Source organism: Coregonus lavaretus (genome assembly GCF_964263955.1).
Source record: "Coregonus lavaretus genome assembly, chromosome: 2".
Taxonomy (NCBI): Eukaryota; Metazoa; Chordata; class Actinopteri; order Salmoniformes; family Salmonidae; genus Coregonus; species Coregonus lavaretus.
Genome location: NC_139989.1, coordinates 42,892,000 through 42,909,456, shown reverse-complemented (window position 1 = coordinate 42,909,456; position 17,457 = coordinate 42,892,000). Strand labels below are relative to the sequence as shown.

Sequence of the window (17,457 nt, the reverse complement as noted above, 5' to 3'; positions counted from 1 at the left end):
GTGCGTGATTGTGTGATTGTGTGTGTTTTAGTTCAAGCCTGAGTGTTAATGTATTGTATCCTTCTGTGTTAATGTAGGCCATTGGTGTATAACATGTACTGTAAGTGCATTATATTTTTTCATGCCGTAGGAGTGTATGCAGTCTACATTAATTGTGAATGTGCACACCCATTATATGTTCAAAAAGTAATTGTGCATTGTGTATTTATTTGTGTGTGTGTGTGGGGGGGGGGGGGGTGAGTGCGACCACCCTTTCTGGTAAGGAACATGTTTTACTCTAAACCTCGTTAAATATAGATGGTTATTCATCCTCCATCCCGACCCGTCTGCCTTGGTATCCAGGGAGAAAACCTTCAATACACACAGCTCTTAGACAATCTCTCTCTTTTCTTCTTCTCCCTTTCCCTCTCTCTTTTCTCTGTCTTATCTGTCACATACAAACACCATCACTAAGCTAAATGCAATAAGCGCAAGAGTGTTGGTGTTTCTTCAGCTCATTATTATTCATATTGTGTGACAGTTCTGACTTTGAAGGCCCAGTGCAGTCAAAATTCTGTTTTTTATGATATTGTACAACAGCTGATGAAACTGACACTGTAAAAGTGTGAAAAAGTCAGTGTTATTTCCTGATAGTTGCTGGTTGAAAATACAATCTACACAGGATCTTCTAATCAGCAGGTTTGCATGGGTGGGGAGTTTGGGCTTTCCGTGGTGACATCACCATGCGGTAAATTGGTTAATAGCTCAATAACAAAGAGAGTTCCAAACCTCTCTGTCAATGACAGTGTAATGAATACTCAGGGAGAAAAAGGTGTAGATTCACGCGCAGAGCGCAGCAGGTGTTTATTACGCCTTCGCAGAAGGCAGGAATCTTGGTCACAGGCAGGCAATGGTCATACACAGGTAGGAAAACAGGAAGGTGAAACAAAACTAGGACTGAAGGCTAAAACTGGTTCTCACAAACGAGCTAGGAAAAGGCTTAGTAGAGTCAAAACGAACAATACCTCACAAGGCACAAACAGAAAGAACTGAACTAAATAAGGAGCTGATGAGACCAGGTGAGTAACTAACACAGGTGAAATCAATGAACAAAAATGAAAGACAGGGCTATGTTCAAGAACACAAAGAAACAGGGCTACGTTCAAGAACACAAAGAAACAGGGCTACGTTCAAGAACACAAGGTGAACTAAGAAAATAAATACAGAACCTTACAGGCAGCTAGTTTTCAGTTCCCCCCTCCCCACTCAAACTACTCCCAGAAAGTCCTAGCTAAATTTTTGCTTGAGAAATAGTTTTAAAAAATATATATATAAGATTTTTGCCCATTTTAATGGAAATCTATTACGGTAAGGTACTTAATTGTTACCCAGAAATTATTTGATATTGATATAAAAACAACTGCATTGGGCCTTTAAAAAAAGTGTAATCATTTAAAACACTTTTGTTTTCACTGTCTCAAATGTTCTACCTCCACTGTTTCTAATGGAAGTCGTAACATGACTTTGGTCTAAATAGGATTTAATGAGAGAGAGAAAATAGAACTCCAAAATAGATGCCACAGTCAGTCTGAGAAGAAATACGATCATGATTCTTCGATGTCCATGCTCTTCAACAGCACCCCCACGGTATTCTCTTCCCCCTCTCCATCTTCCACCTTTTCCTTCTCCTCTCATCAGTCCCTCTCCATCCCTCTCTCCCACGCCGATCTCCCCAGCTCCAGTAATAGGAGACTTGAAATCAATAGCACATTAGTCTGGCCGGAAACTCCACTGGAATTAAATATGAATGACTGAGATTGCGGCTCTAGCTACCTGCTACTGGGAGAGAGCGAGAGAGGGAGAGAGGCACATGACCCATGGGGGATATGGGGTTTAACTGAGTTCTCTCCATACAGACCCATTCTGCTAGCCAGCCCCATACTGAAATTACTGGGGTGTCTGTTGTCTTGTTTGGTTGAGAAGCAATGTGCAGTGATTTGTTGTTGTTGTTGTTTACTAGGATCTATTTCAGCCCATCATAGGCTAATCATCAAAGTGACATACATTTTTGTACCAATATTGTTTAGGATGGTCATTTAGTGCTCTGTACTGAACAAGGGCTTTGGCATAGTTGGACAGAGTGAACAGTAAAAGGGCATGTCACAAAGAGGCGACGGCTAAGGAAGCAAGAAGAATCCGCCAGCCCCGCCCATCCTCCCGTATCAGAGGCAGCAGAGGCAGCAGCCCCATTTAAATATGAAAGAGCCCTGTTTAGTTATGAACAGATTGCATCTTACATTTTCAACATTACCTCTGAGTACAATGTGCTCTCCTTTCATCAAGCTTTCACATCCATTCTGTGCACTCTCCTAGAAACACTCTCCATATATTTCCTTATTGTGTCAAGCACCATTTGAATTCCCTAATTTAATATTGTGAAATTAAATTAGTTCCTTTTGCACAGAATGTCTAGATTTTTGACTATGGAAAAGCGTATTATGTGTGGGTGTAAGGTGCAGCTTGCTGGGTGGATGGATACACTAGAGGTAGGGTGTGGTTAGGCAGAAGCAGAAGCAGACAGAGTGTCTGCTGGGTATACTGTAGGGGATTGGGGGAGCCGTTGCCCCCAGTCAACTAATGCTCTGTGATCATCTAAAGGTAGATGTTTTTAGGAGGTGTATTTTATCTCATCAGAGATGAAGCAGTTGGTTTGTGACAGATGGAGTGATATTGTTCCCCTGTACGGCCCAGAAGTACAACCCCTCCCTCTCTCTCTCTATGACAGATGTAGGGGGAGGAACACAGCCCACTTCTCTTTTCTTTACATTGATTTGGGTGCTTGAACCCTTAGGGACTGGGAGGGGGTGGTGGTAATGGGGATGGGGGTTTGGTCATTTCCTGCTGGTCAGAGAAAATAATCTATAGAGGGTACAGTCGAGGGAATCATAAACACATGCATGCATTAAACTGTATCACAATCTGCATGTCCTCCACAATGAAACACACTTCAACAAGGCTGGCTTGTAGTAGGCATTATTGGGGGTGGAACTGTGGATATCCACATAAATCTTGGTTAGTGTGACAGCGATGCAAGCAGCCATGCATGTAATGAAGGCAGGAAAATGTGGAGTCTCTACTGCTGCTGCTCAGATTGGTGCTTTTGACGCCTCAACCGCAATTTCGCAAACATGTCTGCAACACCAACCAACATATACTGAAGGCTACACTACAGCTCTAGGTAGTTGGACATATTCTGTACCCTCTGTGTGTATACTGAGTACTAGTGCACTGCATTTTGAAATAATTTAGCTAGCATCAGGATTTACTTTGTTAAATGGCTCTCTGTCTATTAGCCAAATCTGCTGAGTGGGAGTACAGAAGTGGAGGGATGTGTACTGGCAACTGGAGGATATAGATTTCTGTATTCTACAGTAATTAACCAGATTTGAAAGGATTTTAGCTGTGATTACCGGTGGGGGTGACAGATGCGGCCTAGTGCTGCACCTCTCCTCTAGCTCCCTGGAGGGGAAAGGGTCGCTCCAGGGGTGGAGGTTAGCGCAAACACTCTCCTGAAGATGCAACGTGTTGATGCCTTTCGAGCCACATAATCAAATAAGCATCTGCCTGCCCCTCAGTAGAGGACAGCAAGAGATACTACTGCATATTAGCTTTAACATTATTGATTATAGCTATTGTCATGATGGGTAATTCCTTCATCGTCAGTGTTAAGCTTGTGAAGGTGATTGTGAACCTTATACCATTATGTCATCCTTGGTAACACTTTACTTATAGTCAACAGGTGTAATGCTTTATTACTTGTTATAGACATATGAGCATATATAGTGTCTTATTTTGCATAATTTATTTGCATTTTTGGTTTATTGCTTTAGTTTCATACATGTAGTCAATCATACAGAATCTCTGTATATTGATAAAACCTCTTATCGTCTCTCTTTTTAGCATGTAATTTACGCATGTTTGTTTTCCTCCCCTAACATAAATTGTGAGAGCTTTCATATGCAAAAACACTAGAGGTTTGATCTTCCTTTTCCCTCCCTCAGCACTTAATATCGTAAAAGCCTTTTTATGGCTGCTGAAGTAATGTCCTGGAGCTGGGCCACAGTGAGCAAGTGGTTAATGATTTTAATGGGACCCCCCCCCCCCCCCCCCCCGGGCCGATAGGGAGAGGTAGAGGGGAGGGGGTGGAGAGGGGGCGTGCTCTGGGCATGGGCGCGTGGTGGGCGAGCAGGTGGATGACGGGCAGCTGAGGAGTGGATTCTGGGGGGGGGGGGGGGGGGGTGACATCCATTTTGGAGGACTCTTGGGGTTGTGAGAAACCCCTGAAAAAAAAGCTACGCCCATCTGGAAGTGAGGTGGGGGCTGTTGTGTGAAAGAGATCTAGTGGGTGGTGTCTGACACTCTCTCTTTTGTTCTTTGGTAATGCAGCAGGGATGGAAGGGGTGGGGGGCTCTCTCGGCTGTGGGGGAGGGGCAGCGACTCGAACAATAGTGCCGGTCTAGGAATTGAAAGCCTTCGATGAACAGAGGAGGGCTAAGGAGAGAACAGAAGGAGGCTAGAGAGGTGAGGATGGAAGAAAAGATCAGGAGTAGGTACTGTCCACTTATAGTATTAATCAGTGCTATACGAACAAACACAATGCAAGGGCAACACAATGTCACTGCCAAACAGACAAGCGCTTCATTAAATTGTTGAATATTTGTTTTTTTATTGTATTTGCTAGACATTCTACTGCACTGTTGGAGCTAGTAACATAAGCATTTTGCTGCACCTGCTATAACACCTGCAAATCTGTGCACGCGACCAATAAACTTTGATTTGATTGGATACTGACATTTAATTCCCAAATATGACATCAGCGTGATATTTATAGATTTGTCTCTATGCGTGATGGTAATGATGGCTGCATTGTAGTGTGCAAGATGCTTTATGTAATATCCAATTAAATGTCAAATTAATAATGTATTCTGACTTACCAAGGGGAAAGAGTATCATGATGATGTACATTGTCTAGTTTGTCTGGTTGTCATGATGGAAGCTCATAGTGATCTACATTGTCTGGTTCTCATGATGGAAGCTCATAGTGATCTACATTGTCTGGTTGTCATGATAAAAGCTCATAGTGATCTACATTGTCTGGCTCATTGGCTCTTGACCACCTGAGAAAACACTGTTGAAAACCATATGATAACTATTAATGTATGCATTAACCATTACAAATAAAATACCTAGGCTCTCACAATCTCTAATGCACACGTGTCGCCTTGGAAGAAGAGGTAAGGCAATACTCTCCATTCTTCATTTTCAGGACAACCATGGTAGAGAAAGGGCATTGTAGTGGAAGCAGTGGACCTACACATAGCGGAGAGAGAGAAATTGAGATTAATTTGTCTTCATTAACATGGTCTCTGGCCCAGACTCCTGCCTGCTGTTAGCAATGAGCCTGCCTGCTACCCTGCTTTGCTCTGAGAGACTGGTTCCATGCACACACAAATCCCCAAGATGTATGTCCTTCCTCTGCTACAGCCCAGCCCCAGCCTCTGTCTGTCACACAAGGTTAAATTATTCCACTCCCCCCAACCCTCTCTCTCTCTCTTTCTCTCTCTCACACTCTCTCTCCCATTCCCTCTCTCTCCCATTCCCTCTCTCTCCGTCTCTCATTTTTCATAAACCTCCATACACCCCATTATTCATCTGCCATCTTGCAGATAGAGCAGAGCGGGAGCTGAGTACCTGCACAGGCAGGCTGCTTTCCCTGGTGCTGAATTGGTGGACCATGGGGCAGAGGGAGAGTGAGGAGGGGTGGGGGCAGGGTTGCAGCAGGCAGCTCTATTTGGTTATACTTTGCAGATGGAGGAGATGGGGGTGGGGAATGAAGGCAGACAGAGAGGAGGGAGTGGTTTTTCAGTAAATTGACAAGTGGTTCCTGTGGAGAAGGGTCGAGTGGCGCAGTGGTCTAAGGCACTGCATCGCAGTGCTAGCTGTGCCACTAGAGATCCTGGTTCGAATCCAGGCTCTGTCGTAGCCGGCCGCAACCGGGAGACCAATGGGGCGGCACACAATTGGCCCAGTGTCGTCTAGGGTAGGGGAGGGAATGGCCGGCAGGGAGGTAGCTCAGTTGGTAGAGCATGGCGTTTGCAACGCCAGGGTTGTGGGTTCGATTCCCATGGGGGGCCAGTATAAAAAATATATATATATATATATAATGTATGCACTAACTGTAAGTCGCTCTGGATAAGAGCGTCTGCTAAATGACGTAAATGTAATGTAAATGTAGAAGGAGAGAAGGATGGAGAAAGAGAGAGAGGGAGAGAGAGATACATAAAACAATACTTACCTTACTATCTCTGACTTTGCTGAGAGCTACTTTGAAGAAGAATGTACTTACTGTGACATGTGGTTGTCCCACCTAGCTATCGTTAGATGAATGCACTAACTGTAAGTCGCTCTGGATAAGAGTGTCTGCTAAATGACTCAAATGTAAATACAATAATGCATTGATTCATTTCCCATTTAGTGTTACCTGCTAATTTCAATTTGAGATGAAAGATGGATCAGTTATAAGACATGTAATCAGGGACAACCCTGTGGGGCTACATTGTGTCCTGAACTTTGTTGTACCTCCTTTAGATTTGCTTCATTGTAAGTAATTGGATTACATTTGAAAGGAGGCCACCTCCCTTGGTTCTTAAGACCAACGTTTGTTATCTATCTACTGAAAGGCTACAAAGAAACATAACACTACAATCAGAGTCTGTCACTACAGTACTAGCTAGCTCCGTTGAGAACCATGAACCACTAATCAGAAAACAGAAAGAATCATGAACCCGAAGACCTGCCTTTCTTAGAGAAGAGCCTTGGGCCCTGCCCTTTTTCCCACAATCATGGTGAACATCTCCCTCTGCTGGTCAACAGTTAGTAAAGCACACTTGCTGAATGGAGAGGCAGCATTCTGTCGTCTGGCTGATGTGGGAAATGTCATACAGTATATTACATAGACTCCCTCCAAGAGGGGATAATGGAATAAACTTGAGCATGATATGAATGTGAGGTAAAGATATGATGCTGCTGTAGAGATACACCCAGAGGAACTAACTGTTTGAGGGGATGGGCATTTGATCATAATACATATTCATCCCAAATATGAACACACTATCCTTGTGTAGTGTGAAGAGTATTCTAATGTACACAGCATGATCGAGGTAGACAAATGCTTTAAAAGGTGTAAATTAGCACACCACAATGTAGCATCACTGAATTATAGGGCCAGTACACATCCTCTTAGATAGACCTTGTAGGCGCATGCTAGACAGAATTAACAGGATTAGATCTACTTAACCAAATGACGAATGAAATGGCTCCCTCCCTGGTAAAAAGCAGATTATTTTTTCATCAATTGGATTAGATGACCGCCGGGTGAGGAAAATAGTAATCAGACCACAGTCATCTGTCTGGTTGACACAGTCCTAGGCCTATTGTCTCAAAAAGCCTAGTAGTTGAACAGTAGGCTATAAACCTATTTAATCCCTAGCCGGCTAGCCTAGTACTTCACAACCCTACCTGCTCTCTTGATAGTATTGCTTGATAGCCTACCATCCTCTTCAACCTCCTTGACCTAAAAAATATTGACCTTGTTCAGGTGCCACCTGCCTGCTGTGTTGCACCTGCCTACTTGCATCACTGCAGATTTCCCAGTTCACCAATGGGTGCATAGTAAAAAAATGTTTGGCCTACTGCAGATCCATACCCGTATTATAGGCCTATAATATATGCCGTGTGATTTATGAATGTATGCATTAATTGTAGTGTTTTGCTTTTGTTTTGACAGATAGCTAGGCCTACCAAACTGTCAACAGGTGACACACCTACGTGCTTTGACATGTTTTTCACTTGGTATACATGTTGAACTAAAGTAGGTCTCGCTGTTCAGCAAACTTCCTCAATTTTCACACTGTAATGAAACCCTAACTGTTGAGGATATGGGCCATTCTCGGGCGTGTGACAGCGTCACTGAAACCGGTCAGGTGAGAATTTTGAATGCACTGCGGACGATTCCACACAACACAACCTTGTATTTATGCTCCCAACCACTAGGAGGACCACTGGGATAGGCACCGTATCGTGGTGATACAAGGAAGCGAATTCCAGCAGGACAGATATAGTATCGAAGTACAGGAGAGAGAGAGAGAATAGTTCGAAGAGTACACTACATGGGGACGCGAAATGGCATCTTCAACCAGCGAGAGGAGGGCATTTGCTCACAAAATTAATCGGTGAGACTCAATTTGTATGTATTCAGTAGGACAGCTAGTTCGCGTGACATGACGGACAGACCAGGTAGTGCAGGATTTGGGGGTATCACTAACCGTAAACCGCGCAGACTGAATAGGAACTGAGACAGACGGAGGCGAGTCTATTGTTCAGCATATGGGCGTCAAATTAAATGTGAATTTATCATCACCCTGCCATTGTTTAGAAAACGAAATCTATTTTTCATACCTTGAGATTGTTACTTTGTTGCACACACAGACAGAACTAGATCACAGCTATCCTTTTGCTAGTAGGCTGACACTCGAGCCATCAAATGTGTTGGCTACTAGTTACCTAAATGACTTTATTTGACATTATATTGAGGAGCCCCAAGTAAAACGGATATAAAACTATAATTAGTAGTTATCTAGTCATACTAGCTATTGAATTTGCTTTCCCGTCGACCTGTGGGATAACAAGTCGTGGGTTAGGTTACACTAATATTGTTGCACTGCAAATTAACTCTGCTTGATCCTCTGTGCTGTCACTCCTAGTTCAAGTCATACTGTGTAGAACTCTTTCTGGGGGTAGTTCTGTAGATGGAACTGAAAAGTCTAGCTCTTATGGAGTTCTGCTCTACAATGAAAACAGAAGTAGGCAAGATGGAGTTCCCCTTTTCCTGTGGGAAAGTAAAGTAGCTAAGGACAGTATCTTTATTATTATCCACATAATTAGATCAGACCTATAGCTGTAATATCACTTTGTAAGACATTATGCATTTTCCAGGTCCACCATTGTTGAGTTGAGTTCATACTTGTGTTCATCAAAGCCTTGATCAGGGAACTGCATGCTAAGCAATTGATTGCGTGGTGTAAGGTTGGTGGGTATATGGGAATAGGCAGTACATGCTAATAACAGGTGTCCCCCACACACACACACACTTTCAGAATAAATGCACTAGCCTAGCTGTTCACCTTGCAGCCTTCATGTAATCTTCATAGAATCGTCTGAGAACCCCCTTCATGTTATGGGTGAGTGGCCTTTGGAGGCTACTGAGAGCAGACTGGATATTTGATAAGAGATGTCTATCAGCATCACAACATGCAGGTAAACATGTCACGTCAAAACCAACAGGGAGGAAATCTCAATGACATCTTGGAATGTCAGCAGTCCAGTACGAAACAGTCAACAACACCACAACAGGCCCATACCTTATATCTCGTATTAGGACTTTCCGACTGGCCCATACCAGACTTATTATACTCACCATGGTATGTCCGCATATTTCTCAGTCTCACATGATTATCTTATTGAGTTAGCCTAGCTAATGGTGAATAGTGCTGTTCCCTCTGAATGTTGACTGGTAGCCTACTAGTTCAAATTGTATCAGTTAATCTACTACTAGGCTATAGCCTAACCTAGTAGTAACTGAGTAGAGTGCTGGATTCTACAGCTTAGGCCTAATCATTGCTACAGTTTCTCCTCCCTCTCCTCAGTGGGAGCCAGTCCATTGTATCGGTTAAGGATGCAGGAAAGGGTGTGACGGGGTGTTCCGCCTATTGCCCTTGGAGGCGATAGCTTTCCTTTATCCTGTTTAAAGTGGGGATTGGAAAAGGTAGCACATTTAACGGCAGAATAACACTATCCCAAACATATTGTTGTGATAGTGTTATTCTGCCGTTTCCAATCCGCACTTTAAACAGGATAAAGGAAAGCTATCGCCTCCAAGGGCAAAAGATTGTTGTAGAGTTCCAGCTTGAAAGGGTTGTGTGATTTTGGGGTAGCAGAGTTATTTCTGAGAGATGGGGAGGGGCGAGTGTAGTATGTCATGGGGAGAAATTACATTTGAGGGTCTCCTTTTGAAGCAGAGAGCAGTAGCATTTAATGTGTGGAATGAAGACATAGTTTGTCCATAGCGACCGTGACCAGGGAATTTCGGAAGCCCTTGCATCTGTGGGTGTGTTGTGTGTAACTGTGCGTGTAACTATGTGTGTGTGTGTATCTGTGCATGTCTGTGTGTGAGAGAGAGTCTGAGAGATTGAGATGGCCAGTTCGTTATAAGTTTATGGAAGAGCAGCTGCATACTGTCTCTCAGAGGATTGGGGGCCTAGTTTGGCTTTGTCCCCCTCTCTAAGCCTCCTATTTGCTATTGGTCCATAAAGGCCCAGGCCAGGGGTAGAGAGAGAGTTATGGCTCTTTGCCTGGTTTCTGTACTAGGCCCATCCACCTCTCCTCTCTTCTCCCACAGATCCGGCTTGACTCCCATTCACAACAGCTGCTGGCATTCAGCACTGCTACTGGTACCAGCTGCTGGGGACTGGGTAGTGGGGAGAGAGTGGATGGAATACATGGGCTGCTCACATCTGATAAGAAGTCAAAACTGGAAAGCTATTAGGAAATCTAAGGCAGGCACATAATTATGTATAAAACACATCTAGCATGACATCTGGGAGTAGGCTAACTGTAGCCTACAGATTCATAGTGGTTTAAAGCAGCAATAGGCAAAATGTAATAGGTTTAGCTCTGGGTTATCTGCAGCAAGGGTTTTGTTTAGCCTATGTAAATTGGCCTATTTGCATGTGCATGATAATAGTGAGGCAATTAGATTTTTGGCACCTCGCTGGAGAGATTTTAGCTGAGTATTTCTTGGATCTAGATTATGGAGCATATTTGGTCATCAAATCAGTTGTACTCAAGTTAACTGTCTTTATCCACTGACAGAATGATTGCTATTCTGGTATTTATTATGTCTAGACTTGTTTCTGTTTGGCTTCCTGAGGATACAGCTGTGTAGTCCCCTGTAGCTCAGTTGGTAGAGCATGGCGCTTGCATCGCCAGGGTTGTGGGTTCGTTTCCCACGGGGGGCCAGTATGAAAATGTATGCACTCACTAACTGTAACTGCTCTGGATAAGAGCGTCTGCTAAATGACTAAAATGTAAATGTAAAATGAAAAACTGTTTTTCTCATGTTTGAGCGTAACTGTACTCTACCATTTCCTGTCTGTCTGTCTCTGTCAGGACGGTGGCTGCAGAGGTCAGGAAGCAGGTATCCAGAGAGTATGGCTCCCCTCAGCTCTCCAAGAAACGAGGAGCACACCAACCTGTAAGTCACAGTGTGTTTAGGCTTTTGTGTCTTTGTTTTTAGGTATGTCACCTTATCTTTGGTCAAAGATGAGGATGGAATTTGTATGGTTAAGTTGAATTTACTGCTTTGGAAACAAACAACTTCTTAAGGAGGTCATCAACCACTTCTGAGGATGTCATCTATTTGTGCATTATAAGGCCAGCTCCGCAGTGCTCTTACTGAAGTAGAGCCAGTGTCTATGTAAACTCAGCAAAAAAAGAAACGTCCCTTTTTCAGGACCCTGTCTTTCAAAGATAATTTGTAAAAATCCAAATAACTTCACAGATCTTCATTGTAAAGGGTTTAAACACTGTTTCCCATGCTTGTTCAAACAATTAATGAACATGCACCTGTGGAACGGTCGTTAAGACACTAACAGTTTACAGACGGTAGGCAATTAAGGTCACAGTTATGAAAACTTAGAAAGAGGCGAGGACAGCTGATTGTCCTCGCAGTGGCAGACCACGTGTAACAACACCTGCACAGGATCGGTACATCCGAACATCACACCTGCGGGACAGGTACAGGATGGCAACAACAACTGCCCGAGTTACACCAGGAACGCACAATCCCTCCATCAGTGCTCAGACTGTCCGCAATAGGCTGAGAGAGGCTGGACTGAGGGCTTGTAGGCCTGTTGTAAGGCCGGTCCTCCCCAGACATCACCGGCAACAATGTCGCCTATGGGCACAAACCCACCATCGCTGGACCAGACTGGACTGGCAAAAAGTGCTCTTCACTGACGAGTCGCGGTTTTGACCCACCAGGGGTGATGGTCGGATTCGCGTTTATCGTCGAAGGAATGAGCGTTACACCGAGGCCTGTACTCTGGAGCGGGATCGATTTGGAAGTGGAGGGTCCGTCATGGTCTGGGGCGGTGTTTCACAGTATCATCAGTCTGAGCATGTTGTCATTGCAGGCAATCTCAACGCTGTGCATTATAGGGAAGACATCCTCCTCCCTCATGTGGTACCCTTCCTGCAGGCTCATCCTGATATGACCCTCCAGCATGACAATGCCACCAGCCATACTGCTCGTTCTGTGTGTGATATCCTGCAAGACAGGAATGTCAGTGTTCTGCCATGGCCAGCAAAGAGCCCGGATCTCAATCATATTGAGCATGTCTGGGAACTGTTGGATCGGAGGGTGAGGGCTAGGGCCATTCCCCCCAGAAATGTCCCGAAACTAGCAGGTGCCTTGTTGGAAGAGTGGGGTAACATCTCACAGCAAGAAATGGCAAATCTGGTGCAGTCCACAAGGAGGAGATGCACTGCAGTACTTAATGCAGCTGGTGGCCACACCAGATACTGACTGTTACTTTTGATTTTGACCCCCCCTTTGTTCAGGGACACATTATTCAATTTCTGTTAGTCACATGTCTGTGGAACTTGTTCAGTTTATGTCTCAGTTGTTTAATCTTGTTATGTTCATACAAATGTTAAGTTTGCTGAAAATATACGCAGTTGACAGTGAGAGGACGTTTCTTTTTTTGCTGAGTTTATATGTATACAAGTGTGTCAAAAGTAGATGACATGTAGGCTTAGTCACTCATATTATCCGTCTCATTTCTTGGCTCACTATCTCGGTGTGGCCTGTAGCTTGTGTGGTCCTGGTGGAATAGATGAGGTGTATGAATATAATGCTTCTCCAGGGCTGCGTTCAGTACATAAAAACGTTCAATTGAACAGAAACAGTGTTGTACTGAACGACCAGTTGAAAAATGGGTAGGGGTTGGGTTGTGTGTTCAAAATGCCCCGCTGCCCTTTAAATATGTCACTCATTGCTTCAAACCACACCCCGGCACACCCACCGAACGGAGCAAACGTATCTGTCTTTTCAAGAACGTACAATAATGTTTTGGGAAAACGTGTCGTTCAGTACAAACTGTTCTGCAAACGTTCAAACGAATTGAACGCACCCCAGGTATTGATTGTTAAGTTGTGTGTTATTGATTGATTGGTTGTCAGGTGCCGCTGACAGAGGTGGTGGAGCCTGTGGACTATGAGGAGTATGTGAGTAGCCACGCCCCTGGGGCGGAGCCTGGCCCCCTCAGACAGCTGATGGAGTTCCCCCCAGACGACCTGGAGCTCCTCCTGCAGGACAGAGAGTGTACTACACTGGAGCCCCCTCTGCCCGAGGAGTGAGTCACGCTAACACACACATACTATGTACATTATGTACAGTACACACACCAGTGTTTCCCGTAGCATTATGTCCCCTTGCTTAGCTCTGTTACCACCTGCCTAAAATAGTTTGGCTTCAATGGATTTCAAATGGCAATTTTGGAGCCAGGGGCCTGGCTGTTGCGTTGATTTCCTTTGTGCCCCGCCTAGAAAATAATCTAGAGGGAAAGACTGACACACATGCTCGCTCACATAACTAGGATATCTTGACACACTTTACACAGCATTATCATGCTACTGGACAGGCAGAACACCCTGTACCTTTCCTATGCCATTGTAATTTTTATGTCATACTATATAATTAATGTGTTATTTCTACAGCACATTTGACCCAAGAGTGAGAGATGCCTTGGGTGTCTACACAGATGACTGGTTGATCATTCAGAGGAAGTGAGTGTCCCTCTATCATGTGTTCCATGCCTCCCTCGTTTCCATTCCTTTATCCACATTGATTTACAATCGATTTGGTAGCATTGGTGGCCATGATGTACATTATCTCTGTGATTACAGATGAGGATAATGTATTTTGTAATGTCTGTAGGTATCAGCGTTACAGTACAACCCACACCCCCCATAACTCTGAGCGCCAGAGGGAGAGGCAGCGAGGGCTGGTTAAGCAGACCTTTGAACTGGACGAGGCTGCGGCCGCTGACCGCCAGGACGACCAAGACGATGCTAAGCGGCGGTCAGTCTCTCTGGATGACACGCCCCGGGGTAGCTGGGCCTCCAGTATATTTGACCTGAAGAACTCGTTGCCGGACGCCCTGCTGCCCGCGGTGCTAGAGCGCACGGCTGCAGAGGACATGGACCGCCGCAACGCTGAGGCCCGCATGCAGGGGCGCCACCCTGACCTGCTGGGGCTCTTCCCTCCTCCCGACGAGGTCTGTCCCAAATAATATTCATATTATCTATACACTATTCACTTCTATTCAGCTCAGTTGTCTGTCAGCATCAGTTGCTAAATTGCTAGCCAACTTTGTGTAGAATAATATAGCTATACCATAGAAGGCTATGGAAACTATATTAGAAAGTTAGTTATCATACAAAAAAAAGATTATATTGCTAAAATTCAGGGCAGTTCCACCAGAGACATTGAAGCACATCTATGAAATGGATGTTCAATATCATGGCCTACTTCTCAGCCATGTGACCATCTGTTTGTTCTCTCTTGCCTAATTTTTTACAATGTTGGAATCATGGAAATAGAATGATTATTCTAATTCCATAGTTAGAATATATTAGTGGGCACTTTGAATACAGTGTTGTTTGACATGACAACGAATGAAAATGCCAGGGAGGAGTTATTGTGACAGGGTAGGAACCAGTGTTGATACAGTGCATTCGGAAGGTATTCAGACCTCTTGACTTTTTCCACATTTTGTTACGTTACAGCCTTATTCTAAAATTGATTCAATTGTTATTTTTTCTCATCAATCTACACACAATACCCCCATAATGACAAAGCAAAAACAGGTTTTTAGATTTTTTTTCTTCAGATGTATTAAAAATAGAAAACTGATATCACATTTGCATAAGTATTCAGACCCTTTACTCAGTACTTTGTTGAAGCACTTTTGGCAGCGATTACAGCCTCGAGCTTGGCACACCGGTATTTGGGGAGTTTCTCCCATTCTTCTCTGCAGATCCTCTCAAGCTCTGTCAGGTTGGATGGGGAGCATCGCTGCACAGCTTTTTTCAGGTCTCTCCAGAGATGTTCGATTGGGTTCAAGTCCGGGTTCTGGCTGGGCTACTCAAGGACATTCAGAGACTTGTCCCCGAAGGTACTCCTGCATTGTCTTGGCTGTGTGCTTAGGGTCGTTGTCCTGTTGGAAGGTGAACCTTCACCCCAGTCTGAGGTCCTGAGCATTCTGGAGCAGGTTTTCATCAAGGATCTCTCTGTACTTTTCTCCGTTCATCTTTCCCTCGATCCTGACTAGTCTCCCAGTTCCCACAGCATGAAGCTGCCACCATTCTTCACCGTAGGGATGGTGCCAGGTTTCCTCCAGATGTGACGCTTGGCATTCAGGCTAAAGAGTTCAATCTTGGTTTCATCAGACCAGAGAATCATGTTTCTCATGGTCTGAGAGTCTTTTTACTGAGGAGTGGCTTCCGTCTGTCCACTCTACAATAAAGGCCTGATTGATGTAGTGCTGCAGAGATGATTGTCCTTCTGGAAGGTTCTCCCATCTCCACAGAGGAACTCAGGAGCTCTGTCAGTGACCATCGGGTTCTTGGTCACCTCCCTGACCAAGGCCCTTCTCCCCCTGTTGCTCAGTTTGGCCGGGCGTCCAGCTCTAGGAAAAGTCTTGGTGGTTCCAAACTTCTTCCATTTTAAGAATGATGGAGGCCACTGTGTTCTTGGGGACCTTCAATGCTGCAGAATTGTTTTGGTACCCTTCCCCAGATCTGTGCCTCGACACAATCCTGTCTCGGAGCTCTACGGACAATTACTTCGGCCTCATGGCTTGGTTTTTGCTCTGACATGCACTGTCAACTGTGGGACCTTTATATAGACGGGTGTGTGTCACTTTCCAAATAATGTCCAATCAATTGAATTTACCACCGGTGGACTCCAATGAAGTTGTAGAAACATCTCAAGGATGATCAATGGAAACAGGATGCACCTGAGCTCAATTTCGAGTCTCATAGCAACGGGTCTGAATACTTATGTAAATAAGGTATTTATCTTTTTTTATTTGTAATAATTAGCAAACATTTCTAAAAACCTGTTTTCGCTTTGTCATTATGGGGTATTGTGTGTAGATTATTGAGAATGTTTTATTTAATCAATTTTATATTAAGGCTGTAACGTAACAAAATGTGGAAAAAGGGAAGGGGTCTGATTACTTTCCGAATGCACTGTGTTTCCTAGGGGACCCTATAATCTTTGCCTACATTAAATGTTTTCTCTTAGCTACTATAGCTAAGAAAAAACATTTAATGTAGCCAAAGATTATACTTTAGCTACTTTATGTAGCTAACATATTCATTCTTCGCGTATTCCTTTTTGATTTAGAAGATACTGTTGCACAAACAACATGCTGATTTAGGTCTACACAGTCACTGGTATTATCAGGCTGTATAGTTAATTATGTTTGCTCTGACTCAGTACATTGATTAACTAGCTAGCTAGCCAGCTAACTAGCGATTCTCATTATCGGCTAACACGATTTAGGCCCAACTTGCTAATAAAAGAAAAACTAGCCGTTTGCAGATGTAAGAAACACAAACTAATAGTGTAATTATGGATAGCTAGTGGATTTATATTAAGAAGCAAAGTAAACCGCATCATTGTCATCAACATTGTTGCATGTGCTGCGTTGACCATGCAGACTGAACACAAGTGTCTTGTGGTTGAAGAACAACAAATGTGCTCCTTGAGTGACAGGGGGCGGGGCTAGGTCTGTGTGGATAGTGGAATTTAGAGAGAGAGAGCAGAGAGAGATGACTGAAGTAGGGGAGTTAACTATAAAAATGGACGTTACACACGGCATATCACATTTAACAAACCAAACATTCAAATACCGTTATAGAAGGTAAAGTAAAAGCCCAAACCGGTCCGTGCATCAATACCGGTATATTGTATACCACCCAGCCCTACTTGCCTCTGTCTCCTTCTCTCTCTCTCCCTCTTTATTGTTATGTCTGTGTACACACTACTGCGGTGTCTGTGTCAACGTTGCCATGGCGTCTGGCTGTGTAAATGTTGCCGTGGTGTTTGTGTTCTCACGGCTGTGTGTGTGTGGGTTGTCTCTGACAGGATGAGGCTGTGGAGAGATGTTCTGTCCCAGAGGTCCCCAAAGAACACTGTGGTCAGAGGATCATGGTCAAGTGTCTGTCCCTCAAGTGAGTGTCCATCTGTCTGTCTGTCCTTATCGTTCCTAAAATTATCCTTGTTGGTCA

General features: G+C 44.1%; 1 protein-coding gene across 1 annotated transcript in view; it reads left to right on the top strand.

Moving 5' to 3' along the window:
* Positions 1-8,133: 8,133 nt before the first annotated feature.
* Positions 8,134-17,457, top strand: part of LOC311144898 (dedicator of cytokinesis protein 7-like) — a 41,648-nt gene continuing 32,324 nt past the window's right edge. Inside the window, exons 1-6 of the mRNA XM_084181069.1 lie at positions 8,134-8,270; positions 11,266-11,350; positions 13,339-13,511; positions 13,876-13,944; positions 14,096-14,435; positions 17,315-17,400. Coding sequence (XP_084037195.1) covers positions 8,221-8,270; positions 11,266-11,350; positions 13,339-13,511; positions 13,876-13,944; positions 14,096-14,435; positions 17,315-17,400 — 803 coding nt within the window. The 5' untranslated portion in view covers positions 8,134-8,220. The remainder of the gene's footprint in view (positions 8,271-11,265; positions 11,351-13,338; positions 13,512-13,875; positions 13,945-14,095; positions 14,436-17,314; positions 17,401-17,457) is intronic.